The sequence below is a fragment of the Gorilla gorilla genome, chromosome 16 (genome assembly GCF_029281585.2).
Source record: "Gorilla gorilla gorilla isolate KB3781 chromosome 16, NHGRI_mGorGor1-v2.1_pri, whole genome shotgun sequence".
In the NCBI taxonomy this organism is placed as follows: domain Eukaryota; kingdom Metazoa; phylum Chordata; class Mammalia; order Primates; family Hominidae; genus Gorilla; species Gorilla gorilla.
In genome coordinates, this window is record NC_073240.2 from 22,386,567 (window position 1) to 22,406,030 (window position 19,464).

General features: G+C 35.7%; 1 protein-coding gene across 1 annotated transcript in view; it reads left to right on the forward strand.

Moving 5' to 3' along the window:
- ANKRD30B (ankyrin repeat domain 30B) overlaps window positions 1–16,707 on the forward strand; it is a 104,966-nt gene extending 88,259 nt beyond the window's left edge. The window contains exons 34-41 of the mRNA XM_055364182.2: window positions 121–182; window positions 3,088–3,178; window positions 5,401–5,429; window positions 5,528–5,600; window positions 11,502–11,715; window positions 13,001–13,169; window positions 14,295–15,206; window positions 16,606–16,707. Of these exons, the coding sequence (XP_055220157.2) occupies window positions 121–182; window positions 3,088–3,178; window positions 5,401–5,429; window positions 5,528–5,600; window positions 11,502–11,715; window positions 13,001–13,169; window positions 14,295–15,206; window positions 16,606–16,707 (1,652 nt within the window). The remainder of the gene's footprint in view (window positions 1–120; window positions 183–3,087; window positions 3,179–5,400; window positions 5,430–5,527; window positions 5,601–11,501; window positions 11,716–13,000; window positions 13,170–14,294; window positions 15,207–16,605) is intronic.
- The last annotated feature ends 2,757 nt before the right edge of the window (window positions 16,708–19,464 follow it).

A 19,464-nucleotide genomic window follows, 5' to 3' on the forward strand; every position in this document is an offset into this window, starting at 1 on the left:
CTATTTTTGCTATTATTTTTATTTTTGAAATACTCATAAATGGAAATAGATTTGTATATAGTTTTAGGATTTACTGTAATAAACATTCTCATATACATGTCTGTGAATAACATTTTGTAGATAAGATGCCCACATCAGAATTAGGAAGAAAAGAAGATCCAAAATCAACTTCAGATTCTGAGGTACTGTGTATTGTTGTTGTTGTTGTTATTTTAAAACTTAAGTACTCAGTTAAAACATAAAAAGATGATTTGACTTTATTCTCTCACCTCTGATTATGTCCATAAGGCGGGTGGATCACGAGGTCAGGAGATCGAGACCATCCTGGCTAACATGGTGAAATCTTGTCTCTACTAAAAATACAAAAAATTTAGCTGGGCATGGTGGCGGGCACCTGTAGTCCCAGCTACTTGGGAGACTGAGGCAGGAGAATGGCATGAACCCAGAAGGTGGAGCTTGCAGTGAGCCCAGATCATGCCACTGCATTCCAGCATGGGCAACAGAGCGAGACACCATCTCAAAAAACAAACCAAAAAAAAAGAAATTATTTTCTGACATTTATAAGAACATACTTTATAATCATGTGCCAAGTAGATAACATCTGCATAGTGCAATTCTGCTAATTTGCAGGATTAATTTTGAAGCCAGTGTAGAATAGTGCAAAACAAAATAAGGCTTAGAAGGCATTAGGAATCTACTTGAGTTCTGAAGTTAAGTTTGTCTAAAAACTAAATGATTTCTCCACATTCGTTTATGGGCAACTGTATGATTCTGTGTATATCTAGATGTACAAAAGTTCTAACTGGATTCTAGGAGAAAGAGTTTAAACTGTAGTCTTAGTCTTACTCAACTTGGAACTTGAGAAAATAATTCCTGGGACACTGAAAGTATTGGCATATTTTGATTATCCAGTATAGATCTGAAGGAACATTTCAGGAGTTGGATAAACATGAGAAATAGGACACCTGTAAAACTATAATAACAACAATTTGGTTGAGTAGTATTTTAATAAGTGGACATTTTTTTTCACAAATAGAACTCTTTGAGTCCATTTATGGCTGCCATGTTTGCAGCCACTTAGGTATCAAATAATAATGATGTATTCCAAGGTCACAACTGTGGATGTGGAAGAGATAGCAAAGGCCTCACCAGTTAGGTAGAAGCAGCAGCTGCATAGTGGTAACAGCAATGAGTGGATGTCAAAAGATAAGTCTGTATTTGGTTCTGTCACTTACTAGCTATGGGAACTTGGAAAAAAATCATTTAATCTAATCAAATACCAGTAACTTTGTTTATAAAAATAGCACTCATATCTACCTCTTAGTTGCATGTGATGAAATAATGTTGTAACAAATGTGAAAATATGTTTTAAACTGGAAAGTCTGTATACAAATGTAAGACAAAATGATTAAAGTGGCATATATGTGAAAGCAGTATTGTTAGCACAAGAATGGGGAGTAAGAACAGGCATGTGGATTTCTAATTTTGGGTAAGGGGCTGGTAACTTTTAGCAGGCTACTACTGCAGATTTTCCATATATAGCAGTTTGGAAAGTGAGACTTTCCTGATGAGATTTTCAATGTTTTGACCTGGAGTAATTTCTTTTTGAGTACCAACTGTGTGCTAGGCAGTGAGTCTCTGAATATCCAAGATGAAAGATTATGCTGCAGTAGTAGGAAGAGAATAACAAATGAAAAACACTTATAAATTACTGTAACTTTTTCTTTAAAACAAAACAGAGAATGTTCCTTAAGAGAAAATTGAAGAACTTTATAATTAGCATGCGTATGGGAGTGGCAGTGGAATTCCATGGTCAGAGTAGATCTTTCTGCAACTGCCATTTAATCTCCCATCTCAAAGATGAGGACTAAGCCATATGAAAGTCTAGGAAGACATTCTGAACAGAGAGGGCAGTGGACCATATTTGTTCATCATTTTGTTCTTAACAACCTAGAATGACTAGCATGCAGAAAGTGGGGTAACCACCAAAGTCATCGTCATCCTCATTTTTCTAAGGTGAAGAAAAGTCTGCAAATATGTGTCTGGCATATGTTAGATGTTTCACGAATACATGTTTTTATTTTTCTCTTTATATGAAGGCTTGCTCTACTTTTCTGAAGTTATGCCTTAAGAACGAATTGCATACTTTATCTAATGATTGTTTGCTTTCATTTAAAAATAACATAAATATAAATTTTCCTTATGAATCTTTCCTTTTATTCAAGCAGTTCTGTATCAGCAAAAAAGATGTAAAATTATTTTCATTATTTTAAGCCCTTGTTTTCCTAAATGAAACAGCTTTTAACAGAGTTCTATTCCTACTTCGCATGACATACTCTGAAAATTCTCTTCATGCCATGCATAGTTTTTAACCAAAAAAACTATAATTATGCATATGTCAAATGTTTAATCATATTGTATTTTGTTTGAAATGTCCTATTGTTTTTGGTGAGGACTACAGAGTAAGGCAGATACTTTGAAGTAAATTCCTTTTAAAATATGCACATGAGTGAATTTTTTGTGAGTATGATTTATTTTCCTTGCTCAGTAACCTAGTCAATAGCCACATGAAAATAAAAGATAAGCGTGATCTACAGAGCATATTTGAGGTTTTCTCTTGAAATGTTTTGGTTTTCAATATGTGAACAGCCTTAAATCTAATTGCCTTTAAAGTTAAAAAATGTGTTTTAAAAAAGATTTTTAATAAAAAATGTGATGCTTGTCATTATTATTTTTAAATTGAAATTATTTATTGAGGCAGGCTGTGGTGGCTCACACCTGTAATCCCAGTATTTTCGGAGGGCGAGGTGGGCAGATCACTTGAAGTCAGGAGTTTGAGACCAGCCTAGCCAACATGGTGAAACCCTGTCTCTATTAAAAATACAAAAATTTAGCCAGGTGTGGTAGCTCACGCCTGTAGTCCCAGCTACTCGGGACACTGAGGCAGGATATTTACTTGGTCTTTGGAGCCAGAGGTTGCAATGAGCCAAGATCATGCCACTGGGCAACGCTGCGAGGCTTCATCTCAGAAAAACAAAATAAAAAATAGTAAAAAACAAAATTATTTATTAATATTATCTTTAACAGATTATCTCTGTGAGTGATACACAGAATTATGAGTGTTTACCTGAGGCTACATATCAAAAAGAAATAAAGACAACAAATGGCAAAATAGAAGGTAAGAACCATTTTTTATTTAAAACATCTTTTGTCCAAATGTTTGTCTCAAAGCATGAGGACTGATATACTCTGACAGCCAGAGAAAATTATTTTTTAAATGCATAACATGGAAGAACAAAGGCAGTGAAAGTTATGTGTCTTCTCAGATGTTGGCAACAGATTATATTGAGAGTGCCAAAAAAGAGCTGAATTATTAGTTTAAATTCAACATACTCTAAGACCTGAGGAAAGGAGCAAAACAGGGAATGAAGACTGAGGAAGACAGAGAGTACAGGGAGTACATGAGGGAACAAGAAGCAGGTTTACATAATGGAGAATGGTAAAATAAAAGAACTCTTTAGAGAAAGATAGAGCATGGTTAGAAAGCTGGGAAGAATATAAAGTGACCTCCCATTACCAAAATTTGGCAGAGAATTACAGCAAACATGTTGTCAGTCTTGTCTTTCTCACCGGTGGGAAGGCATTAGGGATGGAAGCACCTGACCGTGGAGAGTTGTGTTTTATCTGCAGTATGTGAACATAAGCATATTTGCACAGCTGTGCGTGTATATAATTTGTCATATACACTCAGTATAGATGAGAAGTTTTCACACTTTAGAAAATCAGCTGAATACCTTGTTAACAATGCACGCTGTGACTCAGCAGACTTGGGATTCTGGCATTTTTAATAAATTCTCAAGTGATGCTGTTGCTGGTGGTCCTTGGACCTCACTCTTAAGTAGCAAGGGAACAGCCTTTCCTTTGGAAAAATCTGGAAGAAGGGCAGTTGGATAGAAGTTCAAGACATAACAGGGTCAAGAGAAAGCATTATATTGCTTTTATTTCTGAGTATGTTTCTGACCAGAGGGGAAAAAAGAGGTAAAGAAATAGTAATTACAGATGTCAGATACTACCCTAATCAAAGAGAAAGAAAGTGTTGGGAAAATTGATTTTAAAAGATGTTGAATGGGAAGAATCAAGACCACAGATGTAGACATTATTTTGGCTAAGGAAGAGGGATTGTGAGGCATGAAACGCAGCAAGAAAGAAGATAGCCAGCCAACTTTGGAGTTTCTGAAAAGGAAATTTGAGTGAATTCACTTCAGATCCATTTACAATATTTGCACTCCAGAAGATTAGATTGTGGGTACTCCAGAGACTACCGGAAGCGGGAGGATTACTAGAATTGGAGTAAACCATGGTGACTCATTAGTTTTCTCTATTACTATCAGGCATAAAATGTTTATATTTTGTTGATATTAGCTATTCAAATGAGAGATATTTGAATCTAAGAGCATTGGCTTTATTTTTAATGAAGCAAATTGTTTTGGTAAAATTGTTGTTCTATAAAAATCTATTAGACACTTACCATAATAAACAAAGCCAACTAATTTTTAGAAACAAAAAATTACAGAATTTATTACTTGAATTCTAAAATTTTTTTTAAAATAAATATTGTCTGATTTAAAAATATAAAATGTTATTTATATGTGATAAGTATGTTGCCATAAATTTTCAAATAAACATATCAATATTGAAAGCTCATTATACAATATTTTTTAATGAGTTTTATAGTATTTTTTGCATGAGTGAATCAAGAAAATTTCTGAGGATAAACTAGAGGATACAGCAATGTAGGCATATGATTACACTGCAAGGATATGGGAAACAATGAATATTTTATTTAGTATTATCCATTAAGTAAATATCCAAGCTGATCAATTTGTAACATGTTCAGTGATGAGATGTCAGTTCTGCATTCAGCTGAACTCTCATCATAACGGTGTACCGTCTCAATTGTAGGACAAATTAAAGAACATGATTAATGTAATGATATAAATTATTCCAGTGTATTTCATTGAATATATGGTGTAGGATTCTATATTCAGCTTTGACATTTATTTTTTCTGGGTCATAATTTGCTCCTCTGATCAAAGATCATTTCTCTTTTCATCACTCAGCATATACATATTAATATCAACACATTTTGCATGCACAACACATTCTCACTTTTGAAGTCTTAAGTGCATGTTTGATGAAGCCTAGATTCCTAGTTTCTTCAATGTATTTCTGTCATGTGAGTGTCCTAAAGAAACATACCGAAAGAAAACCTCCTAAACCTAAAGGAATCATTCTCAAAGCTGAGAAAAAGGACTTAGTTAGATACTATCACTGGATTCATTTGTGGCTGGTTTTGTCATATTTACTTATGACTGATAATAAATCTCTTTTGCTTTTTAGAGTCTCCTGAAAAGCCTTCTCACTTTGAGGTATTGAGTTTTATAATTTTATCTTGCATTATTTATTAACTATGTATTTTGTGAAGTACACATTCGTTATTAATCATTTTTCTTCCAAACCCGTTTAGCCTGCCACTGAAATGCAAAACTCTGTTCCAAATAAAGGCTTAGAATGGAAGAATAAACAAACATTGAGAGCAGGTAAAATTACAGTTCAACTATATTAAAATGAATATTTCAATAGTTGACATATTAATAGTCTCATCTCCCCAATGTTTATTTTTCAAATATTATGGAAATATTTGAGTTAATAATGTCAATAGTGGTATCCACATTTGAAAAACTGATTACTTACAAGAACACGAATTTTAATTAGTTTTTTTAAAAGTAGCTTTAATTTCAGGTGTTTCTGCTTTCACGTCCTCATACTGTAATGTTTTGTATTGGGAATGTCTGTATGACTTAAAGATTCAAGAAGGTGTATTTTTAAACTCTAATATTTTTTCTGTTCAAAAATTGATTCAAATTCTACCCTTTACTGCAGGGAAAGCTTCAATTTTGACATGCCAATTGTGTTTTAACAGTGGTTACCTCATGGGACTGTAGTCATTTGAAGCATCCTAAGGAAATCTGTTGTTCTGATTAGCTTACTTTCTGTGTGTGTGTGTGTGTGTGTGTGTCTATGTGTATGTGGTGTGCACGTTTGTGCCTGTGTGCATGTATATGTGTGTTTGTGTGTGGTACCCTTAATTTTTAAAAACTGGGAGAAGTAAGTCCCAGCTACTCGGGAGGCTGAGGCAGGAGAATGGCGTGAACCCTGGAGGCGGAGCTTGCAGTGAGCCGAGATGGCGCCACTGCACTCCAGCCTAGGGGACAGAGCGAGACTCCATCTCAAAAACAAACAAACAAACAGAAATAATAATAATAATAAATGGGAGAAGTAATCATTTCTTTATGATCATTTTGGTAAAACTGTGATTCTGAAGCATTTGGCTTTGTGTTTTTTCATTGTTTAGAGGTAAACAATTGTCGGCCGGGCGTGGTGGCTCACGCCTGTAATCCCAGCACTTTGGGAGGCCGAGGCGGGCGGATCACGAGGTCAGGAGATCGAGACCATCCTGGCTAACACGGGTGAAACCCCGTCTCTACTAAAAACACAAAAAAGTAGCCGGGCGTGGTGTCGGGCACCTGTAGTCCCAGCTACTCAGGAGGCTGAGGCAGGAGAATGGCGTGAACCTGGGAGGCGGAGCTTGCAGTGAGCTGAGATGGCGCCACTGCACTCCAGCCTGGGCGACAGAGCCAGACTCCGTCTCGAAAACAAACAAAAAAAAAAACAAAAAAAAACAATTGTCTAAACTGGTTTTTTATATTATTCCTATGCATGCTTAAAAATTATACAACATATGTGCACGGTCATAGATAATATGTAGAATTTGTTTTCAACTGCTAATAAGTAAATAATTGTACATTGTGTAATTTTCTGTAACATTCCTTGTTTGATCAGCATTATATTGTTAGATCCATCCATAATGTGTAGAAATAACTTTGGTTTGTTTATATTAGGTTCTTTATAGAATTCCATTATATAACTGCACCACAACTAATTAAAGTTTGTTTATGCAAAAAACAAATATATGAAAATAAAAACAAATGAGATATCAGTCTTCATTTAAGTTGGTTTTTACCTACTGATTTTTGATATATTAGAAACTGAAACTAAAATATTTCAAGTATCACTATGTACAATCATCTACTTTAATAAAAGTGAAAACTGTGACCTATGGACCATTAAAGCTACGCTGTTGTAACACATTATTTCCCTGGAACAGTGCAGTATAGACTTCATAGTACATATGAACTTCATGGTACATATATGCCACATTTTCTTAATCCAGTCTATCATTGATGGGCATTTGGGTTGGTTCCAAGCCTTTGCTATTGTAAATAGTGCCACAATAAACATATGTGTGCATGTGTCTTTATAGTAGCATGATTTATAATCCTTTGGGTATATATCCAGTAATGGGATCGCTGGATCAAATGGTATTTCTAGTTCCAGATCCTTGAAGAATCGCCACACTGTCTTCCACAATGGTTGAGCGAGTTTACACTCCCACCAACAGTGTAAAAGTGTTCCTATTTCTCCACAGCCTCTCCAGCACCTGTTGTTTCCTGACTTTTTAATGATCGCCATTCTAACTGGTGTGAGATGGTATCTCATTGTGGTTTTGATTTGCATTTCTCTGATGGCCAGTGATGATGAGCATTTTTTTCACGTGTCTGTTGGCTGCATAAATGTCTTCTTTTCAGAAGTGTCTGTTCATATCCTTCACCCACTTTTTGATGGGGTTGTTTGATTTTTTTTTAAAACTTGTTTAAGTTCTTGTACATTCTAGATTTAGCCCTTTGTCAGATGGATAGATTGCAGAAATTTTCTCCCATTCTGTAGGTTGCCTGTTCATTTTGTTCACTCTGATGGTAGTTTCTTTTGCTGTGCTGAAGCTCTTTAGTTTAATTAGGTCCCATTTGTCAATTTTAGCTTCTGTTGCCATTGCTTTTGATGTTTTAGTTCTGAAGTATTTGCCCACGCCTATGTCCTGAATGGTATTGCCTAGGATTTCTTCTAGGCTTTTTATGGTTTTAGGTCTAACATTTAAGTCTTTAATCCATCTTGAGTTAATTTTTGTATAAGGTGTAAGGGAGTGGTCAACTTTCAGTTTTCTGCATATGGCCAGCCAGTTTTCCCAACATCATTTATTAAGTAGGGAATTCTTTTCACATTGCTTTTTTTCCAGCTTTGTCAAAGATCAGAGGGTAATTTTCACATTTCAATGAATTTTTCCATTTTGTCTAAGTTGTCATGTTTATTCACATATATTTTATAATATTACCTTGTATTTTTAAGTATCTGTAGAATCTAAAATAATATCACATTAACTCATTTCCAAAGTTAGTAATTGTAGCTTTCTCTTTTCAAGAGCTAGTTTGGCTAGATAGACTTTTGCTTTTATTGATCCTCTCAAAGTGTTTGGTATTTTTCAACTCTTCCATCATTTTTGTGTTTTATTAGTTCCATCTCTGATGCTTTAGTTCTCTTTGCCTAGTATTTAAAAAATCTATAGTTGGGAGCTTATCAACAACATAAATTAAATTCTCACAATTTTGGGAGCTGCACAGTTCAAGATCAAGTTATCATCAAATTTGATGTCTGAAGAGGTACCACTTCATGATTCATTGATGCATTCTTTTTCCCTGTGCCCTCACATGGCAGAAAGGGTAAAGAGGCTCTCTGGGGTTATTTCTGTCAGAGCATTAATCCATTTATGAAGGGTTGGCCCTCATGACCTAATTACATCCAAAAACTCCTACCTCCTAATAACATCACCTCTGTGATTTGATTTTGGCATATGAAAATTGCAAGGACAAAGACATTCAAACCAATACGAATATTTATCCTTTCCTCTGCTTCCATTGAATTTACTTTCTTTTTTTTTTTTTTTAGTTTCTTCAGGTAAAAGTCAAAGTTATTTACTTGAGAGTCTTCTAATGTAGACATCCAATGCTGAAAAGCTTTATTTAAGTGCTGTTGTAGATGCATTTTACAATATCTAATGTGCTGTGTTTTCATTTGAAGTTAGTTCAAAATACTTTCTAATTTTTCTTTTTACTCTTTTTGGAACCAACCCAGGGTTATCTGGATGTTATGTTGCTTAATTTCCAATAGTTGTGTTGTTTCAGGTACATTTTTATTATTGATTTTTAATTTGATTGCTTTTGGGTCAGGTAACATGTTTTGTATGACTTAAATCCTTCTTAATCCTTTTACTAAGATATAATCTAGAATATAGTCCTTGAGTACTTCTGAAGAATGGTGTTAAGTCTACCATATTCTTGCTGATTTTCTGCCTCCTTATTCTACCACTTGAGCAAGGGGTTTAGAAATTTTAGACTATACTTAGGCATTTGTCCATTTCTTTTGCAGTTCTATCTATTTTTGTATCATGTATTTTGAAGCATTTATGTTATTATCTACATAAATATTTAGGACTATTATGTTTTCTTGATTAAGTGAACCCTTTGTCACTATAAAATCACCTTGTTTATTGCTGGTAATGTTTTTGCCGTGAAATGTACTTTGGTATTAATACAACCACTCTTCCTCAGCCTTCTTTTTTCAAGTGTTAGTGTGGTATATCTTGTTTCATCTTTAACCAATTTTTGTCTTTATATTTAAAGTTTATTTCTTATAGGTGTTATACAGGTAGATCTCACTTTTATATCCGTTCTGACAATCTGCCTTTGAGCAGAGGTTTTTAGACCAGTTTAATTTATAATGTAATTATTGATGTGATAAAACTTGTCTGTCACCATGCTGTTTGATTTCTGTTAGTCCCAGATCTTCTTTGCTCTGTTTTGTTCTTTTATTGCTTCCTTCAGACTAGTTTAGTAATTTTTATGATTTAGTTTTATATGTATATATATATAGGTATAATGTTTTTTAGTTATTGATCTGGTTGTATATTTCTTCATGATTTAGTCATATCTTTTTGTGGTATAAGTTTATTTGGCTATTAGGTATAACTCTTTGCTTTGCTGTCTTAGTGGTTGTTTTAGGATATATAGTGTATGGATTTACCTCATCACAACTCACCTTCAAGTAATATTATATCATATCATAGATGGTATAAGAAATTCCAATCATATATTTTCATTTCTTCACTTCCAGCCAGATACCAGCCTGGATCTGTGGGATTGTAGCATTTGTTAAGTTTAGAATATATTTAGCCAATTTTTCCTCAGATGTTTTTTCTGTCTCTCCTTCTACCTCTTTGTGGACTTACATATTACCTGCTGGGAGTTTGCTCATAGTTCTCTAGTATCTCAAATTTGTGAATCTTTTCTTTCATGATGGCAAATCAATCTATGCTCTTATCTACTCAGTGTAGCTTTCATCTGAAGCATTGTAACTTGTATCTCTAGAAGTGCAATTTAGTTTTTAAAAGTATCTTCTATTGCTTTACTTATCTTCTTGATTTTTATTGTAGAATAGAGTTGAGTTACTTATAAACAGCTTGATCCTTTTCATTTTTGCTTTTTATGAGCTGACTCCCCACACCTGAGGCAAGGCCTTTCAGACTATTCATTTTCCTGTGAAGTCTGAGTCTTCCCAGGCAAATCTATAAAAATAGACACTCTTCTTGGCACTATGTGAGCACCAGGTGTGATTTTCTCTAATTTTATAAGTTCCGCCCTGACCTGGCTTGGTCTTAGGTAGTTTTGTGGCTTACATGCAATCTTCATTATTTTGCTAAATACTGGGAGGCAATTTCCAGGGGTTTCTTGCTTTTGCTTCTGTATCTCTGTCTCCTCCTCAGTGTTCTGTTCTATATTGTCTGTCTCCTTTGGTTTTACCAGACTCTAAGTTTTATCACTGTAACCAAGAGAGTCTGGTAGGTTCCACCTCAGTTTTTGTTTCCTGTGTCAGGTCTTGGAATCTCTGTCAAGGCAAGAAGCTGAAACATTCATAAGGTTTGCTTTCCACTTTTTTTTTCTGTTTTTCAGGGACTATCATCTTCTTTGCCTAATGTCCACTGTCTAAAAAATTGTTTAGCGTATTTTGTGTGTTTTATTTTTAGTTATTTTAGCTAAGAAGAAAAATCAATACCTGTTGTTCTCTCTTGGCTGGAGGCAGACTACACTAGAGCTTCAGCACATGCCACACACTGGCTAAAATGCTTTTCTTCCCCCCTTGCTCAACTGCTTCCTTTTCAATCTTTGTTCCTCAGTGTAGCCATACATTCCTCGGGGGAATTTTCTGTGGGCCTAGTACAGATCCTATTCTTAGCAATCTATTTTCTTACAGTATCTATCTGAATTTATAATTGTAACTTTTCTGGGGCTTTGCTTTTCAGTATATTTTAAGCTAAACAAGAGCAGAGTTTTTTTTTCTGTTTAATCTGCAGAGCTTAGTATAATGCCTTCCACATGGTAGGCAATCAATATATATTTGTTGAGTGTATGAGTTAGTGATTGCTAAAATATGCAGCCCTTTATATCCCAAAAGTACTAATATATTTTATTTCTATCTCCTCCTTGAGACAGATTCAACTACCCTATCAAAAATCTTGGATGCAGTTCCTTCTTGTGAAAGAGGAAGGGAACTTAAAAAAGATAACTGTGAACAAATTACAGCAAAAATGGAACAAACGAAAAATAAGTTTTGTGTACTACAAAAGGAACTGTCAGAAGTGAAAGAAATAAAATCACAGTTAGAGAACCAAAAAGCTAAATGGGAACAAGAGCTCTGCAGTGTGAGGTATGACATCCTAGTTTTAAATAAATATTTCAGCTATTTATACTAAAAGTATGTAGGATACTTTTTGTAAAAGCTGACTTACCTTCTGAAATTTAACTGGAGAAAAAAATATGTCTTGTAGAGTGTCAAATTCTTTTAAATAATAAAAGTTCTTAAATGTGAATACTTCCACTGATAATTAATGCATATTTATTTAAATCACAATTTTAATGGCTATATTGAAGGCCATTATTTGGAAATACCATTACTTAGCAAATTAATTTTTTTGATTTTTAATTTTTTGTATTATAAATGCTACAAGGCATAACTGCATGTAAATCTTTTTCTACCTTTCTAATTATTGACTTGGAATAAATTCTTCAATATAGAAATATTTAGTTAAATTATAGGAAGTTTTTAAAAAGTTCTTTGTTCATTACTTCTAAATTGTTCTCAAGAAAATTTATATTCATTTACAGTTCAACAAAGACAGTGTGAAACGGCCATTCTTCTCTCTCCAAGAATCAATTTCCTTTAATTATACACTTTTAATCTTAATGTGCATGGAATATAAAGAAAATATAATTTATGATTAGTTTATTCAACATCTCTCGCTCTCCTACATAAATAAAATTAATTCAGAGTTCTAGGTTAAAAATACATATTATTTTTATTCTTTAATTAAATATTTATACTCTTTCTTGTTCTAAAGGAGATTTAAAATTTGTTGAAAAATATATAATACTCAACAAGATATGTTTAAGTCTTACTCAAAAAAGAAACAAAAGGCATATGGGATGACACATATTAGACTCTTTAATCTAGTCTGAGATCATAATATTCAAATTATTTTTAGGGATATTTGCCATATTTTATAAGTAGAAATATTTATGTCTAATAAATCTGTAAACTTTTTTTATAAAAAGTAATGTCACTTTAATCAGTTAACTCTAAATGATCTGTCCTCACTGAGGACTAATTTTGACTGTGTGATATTTTTAAAAAATAATTTTCAACTTATAAATTTACTAGATAGCTTCCAATATTCTTTTCCATAACAGTTGTCAAAGTTACTAGTAACAGAAACTTTCTAACTAGAAGAAGTTTTTTCTCACTATTTTTCAAGTATGTATGTCATTTGGAAGAGGTTACGGAGTAATGAATACCAGAGAACTAGAAAGAAAAAAAAAATTCAGGAATATAGGAATTTTATTGGAATAATAAACCAGTATAGGAAGAAGTAGATCTCAAAGTGAATTCTATTTTCTAACAAAATGAATTTTAAGATAAGTATGTTTAATGGCAGATTGACTTTAAATCAAGAAGAAGAGAAGAGAAGAAATGTCGATATATTAAAAGAAAAAATTAGACCCGAAGAGCAACTTAGGAAAAAGTTAGAAGTGAAACAACAACTTGAACAGACTCTCAGAATACAAGATATAGAATTGAAAAGTGTAACAAGTAATTTGAATCAGGTAAATCAATCTCTGGCAAAAATTTTATATTTCTGACTTTATTTCATCAGTATTACTTTTAACATCCCTTTGATTTAGTATGTGTTATTCAGGTCTAAATCAAACAAAAGTATTGTCTTAAAATTAACTATGACTTTTGTAGCTACAGTTATTTATTATAAATTATGGCATGCACATAGTATCTTATTTCAGTACAAAGAGCTTTTGAAAATAATGATAATCCCTACCATATACTTAGTGATAATTTATTGGTAAGTATTTTATTCCTAGCAACATAGTTTAGTGTATTTTTCCTAGTTAACATTTAATACTGACTCAAACATTATCAAGAGGAAGCAAAAGTTAGTGTCGTAGTAAATAAGCTCATGGTTTTCTAAGTAGGGCTCTCTAGATTTTATCTTCTTTACCACTTTTGTTTTGAAATAGAAGACTTCTTTTATATTTACATATTTACCCAGTAGAATTAACTGAGATTTGGTGGAGAAGTCCTGGATGTAGACTCAGAAGACTTGGAGAAAATCCTACAACTTGATTATATTTTTAATCTTTTCCTTTCAGAATTGTGATAACTAAAAGTGCTTGTTACAATGTCTCAACTTATCAAACATTCATAAATATAATTCTTACAACTAACTATATTTTTTAGAAAAACAGAATATCTAGAGAATATTCTCAGGAGAAAGGAACTGAAAGAGCTTCCAGAAATTTTATCTGTCTAAATATATGCAGCACTAAGGCTCTTAGTGTGGGATCTTGTATAGGTTAGACATCAGAGTGTAAACCCAATTTTCGTATGTAGTCAAATTGATTAATCTTTTATTTTATGCTTTTGAGCTTGTTGTAATTCAGGGAAAGTTTTTTTTTTTTTCAATTCTGAGGCTCTTAAAAATTCTCTAGTCATTTCTCTTTTACTTTCATGAATTCGTTGTCTCCAAATAAATGTTTGAACTTTGGGGAATTTATGCTCTATAGCATTTGAAGTTTTTATTCAATGGTTCTTCAACTGATACCTACTTATAAAAACCCTTTCATTGTATAAACATACAAGTTGTTCTTTAATTTCAGAGGAACTATGATATGCCATTTGATTGAGTGCTAGTTAAATGTTTATTTTGTTTTATTTAGGTTTCTCACACTCATGAAAGTGAAAATGATCTCTTTCATGAAAATTGCATGTTGAAAAAGGAAATTGCCTTGCTAAAACTGGAAGTAGCCACACTGAAACATCAACACCAGGTGAAGGAAAATAAATACTTTGAGGACATTAAGATTTTACAAGAAAAGAATGCTGAACTTCAAATGACCCTAAAACTGAAACAGAAAACATTAACAAAAAGGGCATCTCAGTATAGAGAGCAGCTTAAAGTTCTGACAGCAGAGAACACGATGCTGACTTCTAAATTGAAGGAAAAACAAGACAAAGAAATACTGGAGACAGAAATTGAATCACACCATCCTAGACTGGCTTCTGCTTTACAAGACCATGATCAAAGTGTCACATCAAGAAAAAACCAAGAACTTGCTTTCCACAGTGCAGGAGATGCTCCTTTGCAAGGAATAATGAATGTTGATGTGAGTAATACAATATATAACAATGAGGTGCTCCATCAACCACTTTATGAAGCTCAAAGGAAATCCAAAAGCCCAAAAATTAATCTCAATTATGCAGGAGATGATCTAAGAGAAAATGCATTGGTGTCAGAACATGCACAAAGAGACCGATGTGAAACACAGTGTCAAATGAAGAAAGCTGAACACATGTATCAAAATGAACAAGATAATGTGGACAAACACACTGAACAGCAGGAGTCTCTGGAGCAGAAATTATTTCAACTAGAAAGCAAAAATAGGTGGCTTCGACAGCAATTAGTTTATGCACATAAGAAAGTTAACAAAAGCAAGGTAACAATTAATATTCAGTTTCCTGAGACGAAAATGCAACACCATCTAAAAGAGAAAAATGAGGAGATATTCAATTATGGTAACCATTTAAAAGAACGTATAGATCAATATGAAAAAGAGAAAGCAGAAAGAGAAGTAAGTATCAAAAAATATAAATACTTTTCAACCTTCCTGAAAGAAAATGGCCTTGGCTAAATGCTGAATCTAGTTGAAAAAAAAAAATATATATATATATATATAAATAGATGATAAATGTACTTACTATATCAGCTTAGAAACATGCCTCATTTCCACCAAATGAAAGTGAAAGCTAAGAGACGTTTTAGTTTGAGTAAAGGCATTGTGTCACTGATGAAATTATAAGAGTTTAAGTTAAAGATTTTTAATAGATTAACATTAATGACATTGGCTTATACTGCTGAAATAAAGGTTTTAATGTCTCTTTGTGGCCACATTTTTTGACTACAATGAAGCAGAAAAATGGGAATGCCCATATCAGCAATTAGTATTTTGAAATTAAGATTCAGTTCAGCAATTTACATTGACAGTTAATTCTAAATTTTCCAGAGGAACAGAAGTGTGTTTGAAGTATATTTTGAAGTGTACATTTCTGCATCTTGTAATAACACTTTTTTAGTAGCTTTTTATATATTTTATTTGGTAGAATTTTATTTTCATTTATGTCAATTTGACTTAATCTGAACATATTTGAATCTGAAATTATGTATTGTTAAAACCTCTCAATTTTTTAAAGGCATCTGTGTTTTGTTAAATAATACCTTAGGACAAATGTAGTGGATTTTAGCAATATCAAATTTGATTTAATCACCTCACTGGTATTCATAATTTATTTTGAATATTGTTACAAATCATTTGCTCATAATTTCTGTTTCAAGGCTCAAAAACTATCATGTGGATAGAACTTTGTCCCACAGAAAGATGATTGTAGCTATCTGTGATTTATTAGCTTTGCATTGGATCCCCATTTTTCAATTCATAAGGGGTGGCAGGGTTCATGTGTAGTACAAAAGAAGTGAGTAGAGGAGAGAAACATAGGAGCTGAGGTCAGGAGGGATGTGGAGACCAGGTTACCAAGGGCCTGTAAAGTTTGAAATTAAATTACTTTTATTCTGAGATAAAAAGCTATTGGAAAAATTTCAGCAGGTGATTGAATATGTGAGGAACTTTGATGTTGATTTGTGCTTCTAATACAGAAGAAGGAAAGAGTTCCCCTGTGTAGAATTTACCACCACTAGTCCTGCCTTTTTTTTTTTTAAGACTTCAGTAAGTTGTGAAGAATTACAGATTCATTAAGGGAAGAAATTACTAGTGAGATGAATCTTGTGTCTAGTAAGACAGTATCAATTTGGCAGAAAGATTACACCTTCTTGTGTCCTTAAGTAAATTCACTAACAAGCAGCAATGTGCACAAATGAAGAAAATAAACTGAATCAATATATTTGGGGATATTTTTGAAAGTAAATATTGTTAATTTGATAAGATGATTCACAAAATCAAAAACATGTCTTTTCAGGTCATTGTGAGACAACTTCAAAAAAAATTGGCTGATCTTAATAAACAGTGTGAGGCTTCACTAAAGGTTACATCACATTCTCACTCTCTGAGGCATCAATAGAGGCTACATAACATTATCACATTAATCTCAAAGGTGAGATACAGGATTTAATGAGGAAATGATTTCAAATCAAAAGTCAAGTGTGTGTTAAATGTAACATGCCAACAGTGAGTCTATAACTGGTTAAATAATATAAATTGTTTTATGATACTAATATCCACAGGAAGACTTCTTTTATATGTTCATTATAATTAGTTTTATTACAATTTTATTATCTTTATAATGTGCTTATTTTTAAAACTGTGGCTGTCATTCTACAATGTTTTTCTTTTTTTTCAGATTAAACAGTAAAGTTTATTGTGAACATTTGCTTCTTTTTCCATTTTAAAGTTAAACAAGAAGAAAAGGTAAAATGAAAAGAAATAACCAAAAATTTACTTCCCAAGATAGGATGTACAGAACTAAAATGATAAAAGTCATATAACAATGGTACCCTAAACCAGCCACCTCACAGCATAGTGCAGAGATGTCCTGGCAGTGCTTCTGGTGTGTGGGATGGGGGTAGAATCCCATGCATGAGAAGGGGAAAGGTCCTTTCTTCACAAGACGAGTCTTTGCTCCAGAAATGAATCCTTATCATGAATCCCTGACACATTCAGTGTTTTCAGTTATTTTTCTTGGCTGTAGGAATGTCACAATGGACTGTAGAGTGTCATACATAGTTTGCAGTAAAATACTGGACAATAGAGTTTATAGTCTCCAATTTAAGTACAAGCCTAGACATACAGGAACACTTTTATATAATTATAAAAACACAAATTTCCTTGTTTTGTGGAAATAAATCCCAACTATTGAACCTTCTAGTTAAGAGATTGACAACTCTATACTTGGTTCAGGATACTTTCTCCCCTCTTTTCTCTCTTCCTGTCCCAAGACTCCAAGTTCCTGTCTTATGGTTAGCTAGGAGAAACTATCCACGAACACACACACACACACACACACACACACACACACACACTCTATCGGAACATGTAGTCCAGAAACCATGTGCGTAACCCCACGTGCATGCTGAGGAGGCCTCATGCCAGTTTAGGCTTTCCAGTATCTCCAGCCAAGCTACTCTGTTCCCGACTTAGAGGACCAGGAGAAGGGGGAGCTGGAGGCTGGAGCCTGTAACACTGTGGCTCGTCTCACTCTGGATGGTGGTGGCAACAGAGATGGCAGCATGGCTGGAGTGTTAGGAGGGTGGCCTGAGCGGTAGGAGGGCGGCCTGAGCGGTAGGAGGGGGGCTGGAGCAGTAAGATCATGGCCGGAGTGGTAGGCGGGAGGCTGGAGCAGTAAGATGGCAGCCGGGGCGGTAGGAGTGCAGCCTGAGCTGTAGGAGGGTGGCTGGCAGCTGGAGCTGCTCTTGACCAGCTAGAGGTCTAGGAGAAGGTGGGGACCATGCCCAATGCTGGCAGCTGGAGCCTTGGCCACCACGGCTCGCCTGGTTGCGGTTGGTGGTGGCAACGGAGACTGCATCTCTGTTAGAGTAGTAGAAAGATGGCAGGGTAGGTGCACTCTCTGCAGCTGCACTGCCCGCTTGTGGGGTGGTGGGGGAGTGGGTTTGGTGTGCTTTTGGGGCTGCACTGCCTGCCGCAGGGGGCTAGTGGGTGGCGCTATTGGGCATTGAATTGCTGGCAGTGGGGCAGGTTCACTGCGCTATCAGGGTCTACACTGCCTAAGGTGGCAGGCGGTTGGAGGCAGGTTGTGTGCACTGTCGTGCACTGCCAGCGGCGGGTGGTGGGGGGTTAGGGGAATTAGCTGCTGCACTGGCCAATGCAGGGGGTAGGTTGGGTTAGCTATCATGAGCTACAATGTCAGCAACAATGCCAACTGGCAGGCAGTCGGGGGTGCTTTAGGGGAGCTGTCAAATGTTGCATTGTCCCTGGGGGAAAGGGGAAGGTGGGGTCGGGGGGTTGGTTGGGTGCAGTACCCCGGGCGTTCACTGCCCGCGACAGGAGCAGATTGGGGGCGCTATCTGGGGCTGTGCTGCTTGTGGTCCGGGTGGGGGGCGGGTTTGATGGGGCACTATTTGGTGCTGCAACACCCGTGGCAGGGATGGGTTGTGGACACTATCGAGTGTCCACCACGGGTGGTTTGGGGGCGCTATCAGGGTTACACTGCCTGCAGCAGTCTCTGGGTGTGTTGTGGGCACAATCTGGGGGCTAAGCTTGTGGTGGAGGGGGCAGGTTAGGGGCGCTATGGGGGGAAGCTGCACTGCTGCTTCCAGTGGCAGGTTGTGGAGGTGGCCATGACAGTGGTGGCCTCTGAGGAAGGGGCCCTTCTCCTCTTCCTGGACTCAAGGCTCTAGAAGGTGAACAACTTCTGCTCGTGTTGGAGCACAGAGGGTGCACAGAGTTTTCACGGCAATCCTCTGACCACCGCAGGGCCCTCGCACCCACCATGGTTACCCGGCCCTTGCCCTCTTGCTCTGTGTTATGGAGACCATCTGGGAGCCCCAGGCATGGAGTAGTGGGCACCACGGGGGCTCAGGGTCCTGTGGGTGGAGGAGTCAGGAATGGGAACTGGTACTTGGGTGGGGAGGACTGGCTGGGTCTGAGTTTCTGCTCTTCTTGCTCCCCAGGGAGCCCCGGGCACTGTGGTGTCTCCAGTCCCCACCCCAGGTCAGGAGGCCAGCTTGGTCTAGGAGGAGAGACTGGACTTTGGAGGGTAGGTGTGAGAGCCTTCACCAAAACTGGCCCCAGCCACCCAGTGGCCAGCATGACAAGGTGAGGCTCTAACACTGTCACTTTCTGCATCCTGTTGTAGGTTTTT